At 41.3% G+C, this 12,497-nt stretch overlaps 1 protein-coding gene across 1 annotated transcript in view; it reads right to left on the bottom strand.

Moving 5' to 3' along the window:
• LOC126188932 (cadherin-23-like) overlaps nucleotides 1-12,497 on the bottom strand; it is a 514,643-nt gene that overhangs the window by 139,276 nt on the left and 362,870 nt on the right. Inside the window, exon 17 of the mRNA XM_049930652.1 lies at nucleotides 8,528-8,801. Within this exon, the coding sequence (XP_049786609.1) occupies nucleotides 8,528-8,801 (274 nt within the window). The remainder of the gene's footprint in view (nucleotides 1-8,527; nucleotides 8,802-12,497) is intronic.

Here is a 12,497-nt window from a genome sequence, read left to right as displayed (position 1 = left end):
TGTCCAGATCATGAAGATGTCATCAATAAATCTGTACCAAACTTTAGGTTGGCAGGCTGGATAACCAAGATGGCTTCCTCTAAGCGGCCCATAGATAGGTTGGCATACGAGGGGGCCATCCTGGTACCCATGGCTGTTCCCTTTAATTGTTGGTATGTCTGGCCTTCGAAAGTGAAGAAGTTGTGAGTTAGGATGAAGCTGGCTAAGGTAATGAGGAAAGAGGTTTTAGGTAGGGTGGCAGGTGATCGTTGTGAAAGGAAGTGCTGCATTGCATCGAGGCCCTGGGCGTGCAGGGTATTTGTGTATAAGGAAGTGGCATCAATGGTTACAAGGATGGTTTCTGGGGGTAACAGATTGGGTTAGGATTCCAGGCATTCGAGAAAGTGGTTGGTGTCTTTGATGAAGGATGGGAGACTGCATGTAATAGGTTGAAGATGTTGATCTACGTAGGCAGAGATATGTTCTGTGGTGGCTTGGTAACCAGCTACAATGGGGCAGCCAGGATGATTGGGTTTGTGAATTTTAGGAAGTAGGTAGAAGGTAGGGATGCGGGGTGTCAGTGGGGTCAGGAGGTTGATGGAGTCAGGTGAAAGATTCTGTAGGCGGCCTAAGGTTCTGAGGATTCCTTGAAGCTCCACCTGGACATCAGCAATGGGATTACCTCGGCAAACTTTGTATGTAGTGTTGTCTGAAAGCTGATGCCGTCCCTCAGCCACATACTCCAGACGATCAAGTACCACTGTCGTGGAACCCTTGTCCGCTGGAAGAATGACGATGGATCGGTCAGCCTTCAGATCACGGATAGCCAGGGCTTCAGCTGTGGTGATGTTGGGAGTAGGATTATGGTTTTTTTAAAGAAGGATTGGGAGGCAAGGCTGGAAGTAAGAAATTCCTGGAAGGTTTGGAGAGAGTGATTTTGAGGAAGAGGGGATGGGTCCCACTGTGACGGAGGACGGAACTGTTCCCGGCACGGTTCAATTTGTATAGTGTCTTGGGGAGTTGGATCATTAGGAGTAGGATCAGGATTATTTTGCTTCATGGTAAAGTGATATTTCCAGCAGAGAGCACGAGTGTACGACAGTAAATCTTTGCCGAGGGCTGTTTGGTTGAATCTGGGAGTAGGGCTGAAGGTGAGGCCTTTGGATAGGGCAGAGGTTTCAGATTGGGAAAGAGGTTTGGAGGGAAGGTTAACTTCTGAATTGGGGTGTTGTGGTTCCAGATTGTGTTGATTAGAATTTTGAGGTTTTGGGGGGAGTGGAGCTGGAAGTGGGAGATTGAGTACATGGGAGAGACTGGGTCTGTGTGCAATAAGAGGAGGTTGAAGTTTGCTGGAAAGGTTGTGGAGGATGAGCGAGTTGCCTTTCTGGAGGTGGAAAACCAGGAGATTGGATAGTTTTTTGAGGTGGAGGGTGGCATGCCGTCCTAGTTTGCGGTTGGCCTGTAGGAGGATGCTCTGAACAGCCGGTGTGGATGTGGGAGAGGAAAGATTGAGGACTTTTATTTTACCCAATCTCTTACCCCCAGAAACCATCCTTGTAACCATTGATGCCACTTCCTTATACACAAATACCCTGCACGTCCAGGGCCTCGATGCGATGGAGCACTTCCTTTCACACCAATCACCTGCCACCCTACCTAAAACCTCTTTCCTCGTTACCTTAGCCAGCTTCATCCTAACTCACAACTTCTTCACTTTCGAAGGCCAGACATACCAACAATTAAAGGGAACAGCCATGGGTACCAGGATGGCCACCTCGTACGCCAACCTATTTATGGGCCGCTTAGAGGAAGCCTTCTTGGTTACACAGGCCTGCCAACCAAAGTTTGGTACAGATTTATTGATGACATCTTCATGATATGGACACACAATGAAGAAGAACTCCAGAATTTCCTCTCCAACCGCAACTCCTTTGGTTCCATTAGATTCACCTGGTCCTACTCCAAATCCCATGCCACTTTCCTCGACATTGACCTCCATCTGTCCAATGGCCAGCTTCACACATCCGTCCACATCAAACCCACCAACAAGCAACAGTACCTCCATTATGACAGCTGCCATCCATTCCATATCAAATGGTCCCTTCCCTACAGCCTAGGTTGTTGTGGCAAACGAATCTGCTCGAGTCTCGAATCCCTGAACCATTACACCAACAACCTGAAAACAGCATTCGCATCCCGCAACTACCCTCCCAACCTGGTACAGAAGCAAATAACCAGAGCCACTTCCTCAACCCCCCACACCCAGAACCTCCCACAGAAGAACCCCAAAAGTGCCCCACTTGTGACAGGATACTTTCCGGGACTGGATCAGACTCTGAATGTGGCTCTCTAGCAGGGATACAAATTCCTCTAATCCTGCCCTGAAATGAGATCCATCCTTCATGAAATCCTCCCCACTCCACCAAGAGTGTCTTTCCGTCGTCCACCTAATCTTCGAAACCTTTTGGTTCATCCCTATGAAATCCCCAAACCACATTCCCTAACCTCTGGCTCCTATGCTTGTAACTGCCCCCAGCGTAAAACCTGTCCCATGCACCCTCTCACCACCACCTACTCCAGTCCTGTAACCTGGAAGGTGTACACGATCAAAGGCAGAGCCACGTGTGAAAGCACCCATGTGATTTACCAAGTGACCTGCCTACACTGTGAAGCTTTCTATGTGGGAATGACCAGCAACAAACTGTCGATTCACATGATCGGACACAGGCAGACAGTGTTTGTTGGTAATGAGGATCACCCTGTGGTTAAACATACCTTGGTGCATGGCCAGCACATCTTGGCACAGCGTTACACCGTCCGGCTTATCTGAATACGTCCCACTGACACCGACCTATCAGAACTCCAGAGATGGGAACTTACCCTTCAATATATCCTCTCATCCCGTTACCCACCAGGCCTCAACCTCTGCTTATTTCAAGTTGACACCGCTCTTACCTCACCTATCATTCAATAACATCTTTGCCTCTGTACTTCCGCCTGGACTGACATCTCTGCCCAAACTCTTTGCCTTTACATATGTCTGCTTGGGTCTGTAATGTGCGGATGGATATGTGTGTGTGTTTGCGAGTGTATACCTGTCCCTTTTCCCCCCCTAGGTAAGTCTTTCCGCTCCTGGTATTGGAATGACTCCTTACCCTCTCCTTTAAAACCCACATCCTTTCGTCTTTCCCTCTCCTTCCCTCTTTCCTGATGAAGCAACCTTGGGTTGCAAAAACTTGAAATTAGTGTGTGTGTTTGTGTTTGTTATTGTCTCTATCAACATACCAACGCTTTCATTTGGTAAGTTACAGAATCTTTGTTTTTAGATATATATATTTACTATGTTTTACTCCACACAAAAAAGAAGTTACTGGAAGCAAAAAATACAGAAAATACACATTTCTACAACAGAAGAATGAGCAGATGCATTTGTACTCCTTACCACAGACTGTCAAAGTCACTTAACAACTATGAATTGTTGGGGCACAAATTATCAATAAGCTTCACAATATATACAAGACCTACCTGAACAAGCATTCAGACAAAAACTGTATGAGTGACTAGTTGCTCACTCATTCTATGACATAAATGGTTATTTCAAATCTAATATGATTTTGTAGTATTAATGACATGCCTTTTGATTCTTTGAATTAATAGTTATATTGTATTATATGCCTGACGTTGTCTACTGCTGTAATGGCCAAATGAAAATAAAATTATTATTACTATTAGTGCGTCAAATATCTTTGAGAATATTGGAACAATGGAGACTGGTCTGTAGCTTTGGGGAAGATGTTTATCCCCTTTTTCTATAAACTGGGACAACTTTTGATACCTTAAGTTCATCAAGGAAGGAGCCTCCCAGAAGATTGTACAAGTACAGTCGGGCGTCCCCTGGGCAACGGTAAATACCGGCAGATCCTTCCACACACTGAGCTACGTCTAAAACGACATGTATTCAGAATCTAAAACGAAGAAAATGCCCTTTTCAGAGCCATGTTTGACAGTCATATCTCTCAACATCGAGGGCATATCATCTGAAAAAGAAGAACTTATATCACACACATGTAAACTTCATTCCTGCGACGTCCTGTGCCTCCAGGAGACACACAGAGGGCCATCACAACGCCGTCCAAATATTCCTGGGATGACCTTGGTGAAGGAGTGCCCTCATGACCAATATGGAAGTGCTCTGTTTATTCGGCCTGGAATCAAAGTATCCAACATTCAAGTTTACACCGTTAACAACACAGAAATCATTTCTGTTACTATCGGAAGCATTAGGTGTCATCAATATATAAACCGCCAGGGGAAAGGTTTGCTTTCAGCCAACATGTTCTGTCACCCACAGCTAATAATGGGAGACTTTAACTGTCACAATAGAGTGTGGGGCTATCAAGACACAAATGAGGATGGAGAACTACTGGAAAGCTGGGCAGAAGAACACGAGCTGAATCTCATCCATGATCAGAAACAGCCTGCGTCATTCAACAGTGCAAGATGGAAGAGAGGGTATAACCCAGACCTCATATTTGTTTCCAAAACCTTGTCCGGGTCATGCCACAAATTCGTTCTCAACCCTATCCCAAAGACCCAACACAGACCAATCATGCTAAAGTTTAGACCAGTAATACTGCCACAAAAAGTACCCTTTAAAAGACGTTTTAACTTCAAAAGGGCCAACTGGAAAAAATTTGTGGACACCTTAGACATGGAAATCATAAATTTACCATCAAACACTGAAAACTACGGAAAGTTCGTCCAAGCTGTTAAAAGATCAGCAAGACTCAGCATACCTAGATGCTGCAGAACACTCTACATTCCTGGAGTTTCCAACGACATGAAACAAATATATAACGAATACCTGGAGCAGTACAGCATGGACCCTTTCAGTGAAGAAACCATAAAACTTGGGGATCAGCTAATTGAAACTATAAGCAAAGACAGACAAGAGTCCTGGAAACATACGTTGGAGAGTCTTGACATGAAGCACAGTAGCAGAAGAGCTTGGAACCTCATAAAGCGATTGTCCAGAGACCCGGCAGCCCCCAAGGATCAGGTTTCCATAACAGCTAACCAAATCGCACATCAGCTCCTTTTGAATGGTAAACCAACCAGGAACAGTAAGACTGTCACCTCATATGAGGCCACAAGTGACTGAAATACCACCTGAGCCATATTTCACTTCAACAGAACTGGAAGCTGCTATCAGTTCCTTGAAACCCAGGAAGGCCGCGGGTCCCGATGACGTCATTAATGAATTTATACAGAACCTAGGGCCCATAGCTAAGGAATGGCTTTTAGAACTCTATAATCTCTGCTGATCAAACAAGACGATACCTAAGCTATGGTTGAAGGCCAAGGTAGTATCTATCGCAAAGCCAGGTAAACCAAGAGATGATGCTAAGAACTATCATCCAATATCGCTGCTGTGCTGCCCTTTCAAGCTATATGAACGTCTTATCTTGAATAAAATAGCACCACAACTAGAAAGGCAAATCATTCCACAACAAGCAGGATTCAGACCAGGTAAATCTTGCACTGGCCAGGTCCTCTGCCTAACACAATACATAGAGGACGGTTTTGAAAAGGGAGAAAAAACTGGTGTGGTGTTTGTCGACTTATCAGCAGCTTACGACACGATAAACCACAAAATCCTCCTGGGAAAAATTTTCAAAATGACGGGAAACTACCACCTTACTGAAGTTATGAGATCACTGGTCTCCAACAGAAGATACTATGTGGAATTTCAAGAACAAAGAAGTTGCTGGAGGAACGAGAAGAACGGGCTCCCACAAGGTAGTGTTTTGTCCCCCCTACTTTTTAATCTGTATACAAATGACCAACCAGTTGAACCGATGACAAGAAGCTTTATCTATGCTGATGATGTAGCCATTGCATGCCAATCTAGATTAATCAAACAGATTGAGAGAAACCTAACAGATGCCTTAGAAGTACTAACTGAATATTACAATGGGAACCAGCTTCGACGTAATCCAGCAAAGACGCAGACTTGTTTATTTCATCTAAACAACAAGGAAGCAAACAGGGAATTACAATTGGAATGGAACTCAGTTAAACTTCAACACTGCCCAAACCCAGTTTATCTTGGAGTCACGTTAGATTGAACATTGTCTTACAAGAAACACGTAGAAAAAACTAGAGCGAAAGTCAACACATGGAACGGCATAATCCGTAAACTTACCAACTCACACTGGGGAGCAAACCCTGAAATTCTACGTGCATCATCCCTGGCATTGTGCTTTGCTCCAGCTGAATATGCATGCCCCGTCTGGAGAAGATCAACACATGCTCAGAAGCTAGACGCAGCACTGAATGCCTCATGTCGATTAATCACGGGATGCCTGAAGCCTACAAACCGTGATCTCCTTTATATGTGTTCTGGAATAGCCCCCCCACAGATCAGACAGCAAACGTTGGCGATGGCCGAACGAAGCAGGCAGTGCGAAGATAGAAGACATCCCCTGTACGCACATCAGCCAGCGGAGGCAAGACTTAAATCTAGGAAAGACTTCATAAAAGTTGAATATCCACTAACCGAAAGTCAGTCTACAACTAGAGAATCAATGTGGAAACAGAAATTGGATAAAGGCAGTCTGAAAAGTTGGAACATTAAAGAAAAACTTCCTGCTGGATCACAATTGGAATGGAGAGTCTGGAAGAGCCTAAATAGACTTAGATGTCAAATGGGAAGATCACAGGATAACCTGATCAAGTGGGGATACGCCAAAGAAGAGCCCTGCCAATGTGGAGGAAAACAAACCATGACACACCTGCTGACCTGTCCATCTTTGCTGGCCCCATGCACTTTCCAAGACCTGGGGTTGGCCAACGACGCTGCAGTGAAGTGTGCCGAACACTGGAGAGAGATATGAGCCTTGATTTAGACAATAATGACGACTTACAATATGTGAAGATCATGAATGTACATATGAATGAATAACTATCATTTACTTGTATTTGTAATCTAGTATATATAGCATATTAATTAATTACAGATGTAGCTCAGACATGATTAAATAAATAAATAAATAAATAAATAAACTCCAAATTCCACACATTTATTAAAAATAAAAGCTAACGGTTTGGCGAGTGAGTGTATTATCTTTTTAATGATGTTATTCAATAACCAATAACAGTCTATACTTTTAGAACCTGAAAATTTGGATACAGCTTTTATAACATCAGCAAGTGTGCCAGCCCTCCATTGAATCTCAGTTTTACCAAAATCTGGTAGTTATTTTGAATCATTGAGGTTCTCACAGCCATTTTGCCTGTGGGTGTTTATTTCAAGACCTGTGGGTGAAAGGTTATTGTTTTTCTGTTGCTTTTTTCAGTATGGATGTAGTTTACAATTGGTTAATGGTGAAACAAACATTGCCAGGTTAATATTTGAGAATGCCAGTCACTGTTGTTGGTGAAGTCACAGAAAAACACCTGAAAAGCCGTTAACTGAGAATTACAAAATGAATGCTATTGGACAATGTATGTTTTTTTTATCTTAACTGAGCGAAATAGGGCAGAAATGAACTACAATAGTGTTAAACATTAAATGAATGTACTGCTTCAAAACAGTTCCAGCACATACAATTGACCAACAGAACTGACATTAGCAGTATAAGATCAATAGCAGCTTCACTGTTCCCCACACACTGACAACATTAGTAACCACTTGACAGAGGAATTAAAGAATAATAAGTGGTTTCAGGTACAGAAATTTTTTTTCCTTATACTTGGATAAGAGAAATTGCTACCAAGTAATAAATGTAATTCAACACATTATTGCCCGCAGTGGAAGAAAAGAATCTGTACTGGAAGTAATGAGATACAATTAAATAAATTATAGGGAGGGGAAGAAAGAAAAGGTGACAGGCCGGTTGTAAGAAGCTAGAAAATGTAGGAATAGAAAGAGAAGTGAGAGGAAAGGCAAGAAGAAACAGAGGAGAATTCTATGTAAGCTATTGTAGCAAATAGAGGAGATCAGGCAGTTACTGAAGATTTTAAGGGAGCTAAATAATTTTAATAACAGAATGTGATTCATTAATTAAAACTTCTGGGCTGAATTGCCATGGTCCATATGTAAAACTTCTTCTTCTTCCTGACATTTCGTTGCCTACTGCGGGCAACATCATCTGAGGTGAGTAGGCGACTCACCTCAGAAGATGTTGCCCACAGTAGGCAATGAAACGTCAGGAAAGAGAATAAGTTTTACATATGGACCACGGCAATTCAGCCTGGAAGTTTTAATTAATGAAGACGCCAGCCGTGAAAGCTTACATTTTATGAGAATATAATTCAATTCATAAATGAAAACTGAAATAAAACTGAAGCACTCTATCTTCATTATGCTGTGCAGGCTTTTTATATAAAAAGCTAACTGTAACTTCCACCTTTTCAAACTTCAGTTTGCAATGGATCTTGGGAACTGAAATGGGTTGTGAATTGTTATTGTTGTTTGAAGACTATTCATTTACCACAGGAAATGTAATATTATCAGAATTAAGGGCAGTGTAATATTGTTTCTTACCTGTAGCATTTTGTTCTCCTTTTACGGCTGCAATGTCTTCAACAATCAAACCTAAGCGTATAGTTTCAACACGTTCTCTGTCAAGTAATTTTGCTATTTCAAGGAGGCCATTCAAGGGATCAAGCTTGAAAATGCTAATGTAGTTATAATCTGTAATCTTGACAACTGTCCCTTCTTCACTGCGACCTTCTGAATTGTTTGGATCAATTCTATAGCGCAAGATAGGATTGTCATCCAAATCTATTGCTGTCACCTGATGAACATATTTACCAACCTGTAACCAGACAATATCTATTTATATTGTTGAATCAATGTCTCTGTGTACATACATCTCGCTGCTGGATAACCACAAAATTGCATTCTCCATAGTTGTTATTAATCACTGTTACCAGAAAACAATACAGGGTTATGATAGTCTTAATTTTCATTCAGTAGATTCATTAACCAGATTGATACTGTAGATTAAATTCTGACTAAAGTTGGTGTTTCTGTCACAACATATAGCCTTATATAATATCATTGGTAAATATGCTTACTGATTGTTGCCAGTAAGTCAAATTAATTAAGGATGCTAACAGATAACTGTTTCATTTTCATTAGTGAAGTATTAGAAATTAAACATTTGTTACACACCCAGCTCATAAAATTATCTACTGTTATGGAATTTATATACTTCTGTTAAATACAGAAATATTTGACATATCATTATGATACAAATTTGAAATTTAAAATTCTTAGCTGCTCAATTTTTTATTATGGAATATAATGGCAGATCACATGTAATTAAAATTCACAAGATTTACAGGTTAACACATTCTCATTCCAGTAAGAAAGGATATCATACTACATACAATTTCACATAAGCAGATTATTATTAATGACATCTAGCTCACTCTTACAACATGCTCCCATTTCTAAAATAACTCCTAGAACTTTTAGGTCCTAATTACAATCAATGAAGTACTGAAAAGTAAGTGGTAATTAACAAATGTCTTGTGGGTTAGTGGCTTTGTCCTTATGTAGCCACACTGTTGGACATGATATCAGTGACATTTAGTCCATTTTTGTATAATGTATATACACTGTGCTACAAAATTAAAGGGTCACTTTTTTGAAACCCATTTTTTCTTCCATTGCAATGACACAGTAGTTAGAAATTTGGTTTGAAGATACCAACAATCTTCTTCTGTGTGTCACTTTGTGACATCACCCTCAGGCTTGGTGACTCTTCAGACAGCATTGTTACATGCAAAACAGTGGCCAGACCTCAGAAGTTTGTGTGAGGTGTAAGGTTACTTAATGATTTCCTATTGACACCATATTTCAGCATGATTCTGCCCAATTCAACCATGGGCGTGTCACACCATGGGAAGATTGTCACACCTCCCCTTACACACATCTTAGCTCTTCTGTTGACACCTCTGTGACAGAGGTCAGATCTGAGACATGCACTGTTGAAATCAAGTGGTTTTCTTATTGCCGGCCGAGGAAAACATTTTGAACACATCGCTGATGAGAATTGACACAGAAAGACCTTAAAAGGTGTCGTGAAAGGTGTGAATGAAACCACTATTTCCTTAGGGTCATACATTTTTACACATTTCATCCTCAAAAATGACAGTGTGCTGCAGTGTGTGACAGGAGGTTCTTGAGAACATTTGACACTGCTGATATCCCCTAGATGACTCAATCCTTTTCTAAGAACATCATGAGGTTGCAACTCCATTGAACATGATCTCACCATTTTGGGGTGTAGCGTGACTGCAATTTTCACTCTGGTACACAAGGTACAGTCGCTAAGGACCATTCAAAGCTATTCAATGAAATATGAACATGATGCAAAACAGAAAAGGGTATTTACCATTTCCCATTCCTCTTTTTCTGAGCCTTTCTATTAGGAGTGCACATGGAGGTATTATAATGACATGCAAATAAATAAAATAGTAAAGAGTCCCTCTACGACCTCCCCCCAGTTTGGTAATACCCTTCATACTGCCCACACAACTTTATTGGGCACTTTAAAAAGGTTGCCATAGACACCAATCCTCCAATTACTACGCACTAGTTGGCTAGACAACCATTCTGACACACTTCAGATTTTGTATGTGGTCAGAAGGCACTAGTGTTGGAAAGGTTGGCCATACTGCCAGCACTTAGGAATTGGTGGATAGGTGTCTCTGTACAGGACATTTTTGAAGTAACCAGTGAAGGTGTGCAGGTGGCACTAAGGGTGTTTCTGAACTGAGAGGGACTTTTTGCTTTTCTATTCATGTGTTGTCAATGTTGCACTGTGTCCCCCACTACAAGGCCCTCCACCCCTTCCAACGCACAGCTACAGGAGGTAATGATAAAGAGAGATGAAAATGCATAAAAACTCTTTTCTGCTTCAGATCACAATCAGATTTCATAAAATATTTTTGAAGTGCCTATAGTTTTTTTCACACTGTATACAATAGCAACAACAGCAAAAAGTATCAGATCATATTCAGCCCTACAATATCTTTAAAGAAGTGTTGAAACATATGGTGAGTGTCAGCAGTGTCAAAGGTTGTCAAGAATGTCATCCTGTTGCAAACTGCATGCAATCTGCCTTGTTCGACGGCAAAATGTGTGAAAATGAAATCCCAAAGGGAAGGCGTGGTTTAATTCACACCCTTTGTAACACTTCCTAAGCCGTGTCTGCAATGTTTTCCTTGATCATCCACAAGAAAACTGCTTGATTTCAATGCTAGATGTCGCTGTTATGACCTCCATCACATAGGTGTTGAGAATGGGAGGTGTGATGATCTTTCCATGTTGTGACACACCTAAAGTGGCAAGGGGCAGAACTGTAGTAAAATGTGGTGCCAATGTGACACCATTAACCCACCTTCCATCTCACATGAACTTCTGAGACCTGGTCAACCCCCCCCCCCCCCCCCCCCCCCACACACACACATTTTGAACTTCTGTGTTGCAATAGGAGAAATGACAGTATTTTTTTTTTTAAAAAAAAAGAGCAGCCCTTAAATTTTGTTACACTGTGTAGTTCTCATTGCACATCGGCAGTGCCGACTTTAACATTATTATGACTGTAGGCTGTCATCTTTATTGAGGCTGGTATTAGTTATTTTAATTTCCACACTATCACAGAACCTGATAGCTTCCCTGATGACAAAGGTATTGCCCAATAGCACTCTCTGTTCATTTATGAGAAGTTTTTTACTTAAAGCTAATTTCTCAGGATAACACCCTTAACAGAGTTTTCGGGCTGTAGGATGCAACATTCTTCCTGTGCTCCAAGAAAGTGTTTGTCATATTCATGTAGTGATTGAAACCTTGAGGCTGTGCTGAAGTGATCAATCCAAAATTGTCACAAAACAGGTTCATTACAGAGGTGACTGTTCTGACTGCCATTACAAAACATCATGATTTTACAGGATTATCTTTGTAGACACTCCCAAAACTCTTTTTAATGGTGTTCTGTAATGAATACAGAAATGCAAAGCACCTTGTGAGCATTTTGTTGTGTGTATGTGTGTGTGTGTGTGTGTGACAACACACACACACACACACACACACACCCACACACACAGAGAGAGAGAGAGAGAGAGAGAGAGAGAGAGAGAGAGATAATTTATGAAACAAGAAGATCAAAAACACAAGACACTAATTCCATATAACACAACAGAAAAATCCTGTTAATTTCGCATACGTAGGGTGAATCACCTAAAACTTGCACTGCAAATATTGCAAAAATGTAAAGTGGTATTAATGTGCAGTTTTCACAGAATTGATTGGTATTCTGGGGCTCATACTGTTAGCCAATCAACAGATTGTAATAATGCTCCAAAAGTATATTTTTTGTGTAAACATACACTTTTTTGCACTAGTTAAGTGGATTCTGATCAGTAGCAAGACAACTGACCATCACAGGTTGTGTCCCAAAATGACCACTGGCAGTGGCAATACACAATTCCAGTCTGGGATG

This window comes from Schistocerca cancellata, chromosome 5 (assembly GCF_023864275.1).
Source record: "Schistocerca cancellata isolate TAMUIC-IGC-003103 chromosome 5, iqSchCanc2.1, whole genome shotgun sequence".
Lineage (NCBI taxonomy): Eukaryota > Metazoa > Arthropoda > Insecta > Orthoptera > Acrididae > Schistocerca > Schistocerca cancellata.
Note: the sequence above shows the minus strand (reverse complement) of the source record. Positions and strands in the feature narration are given on the sequence as shown.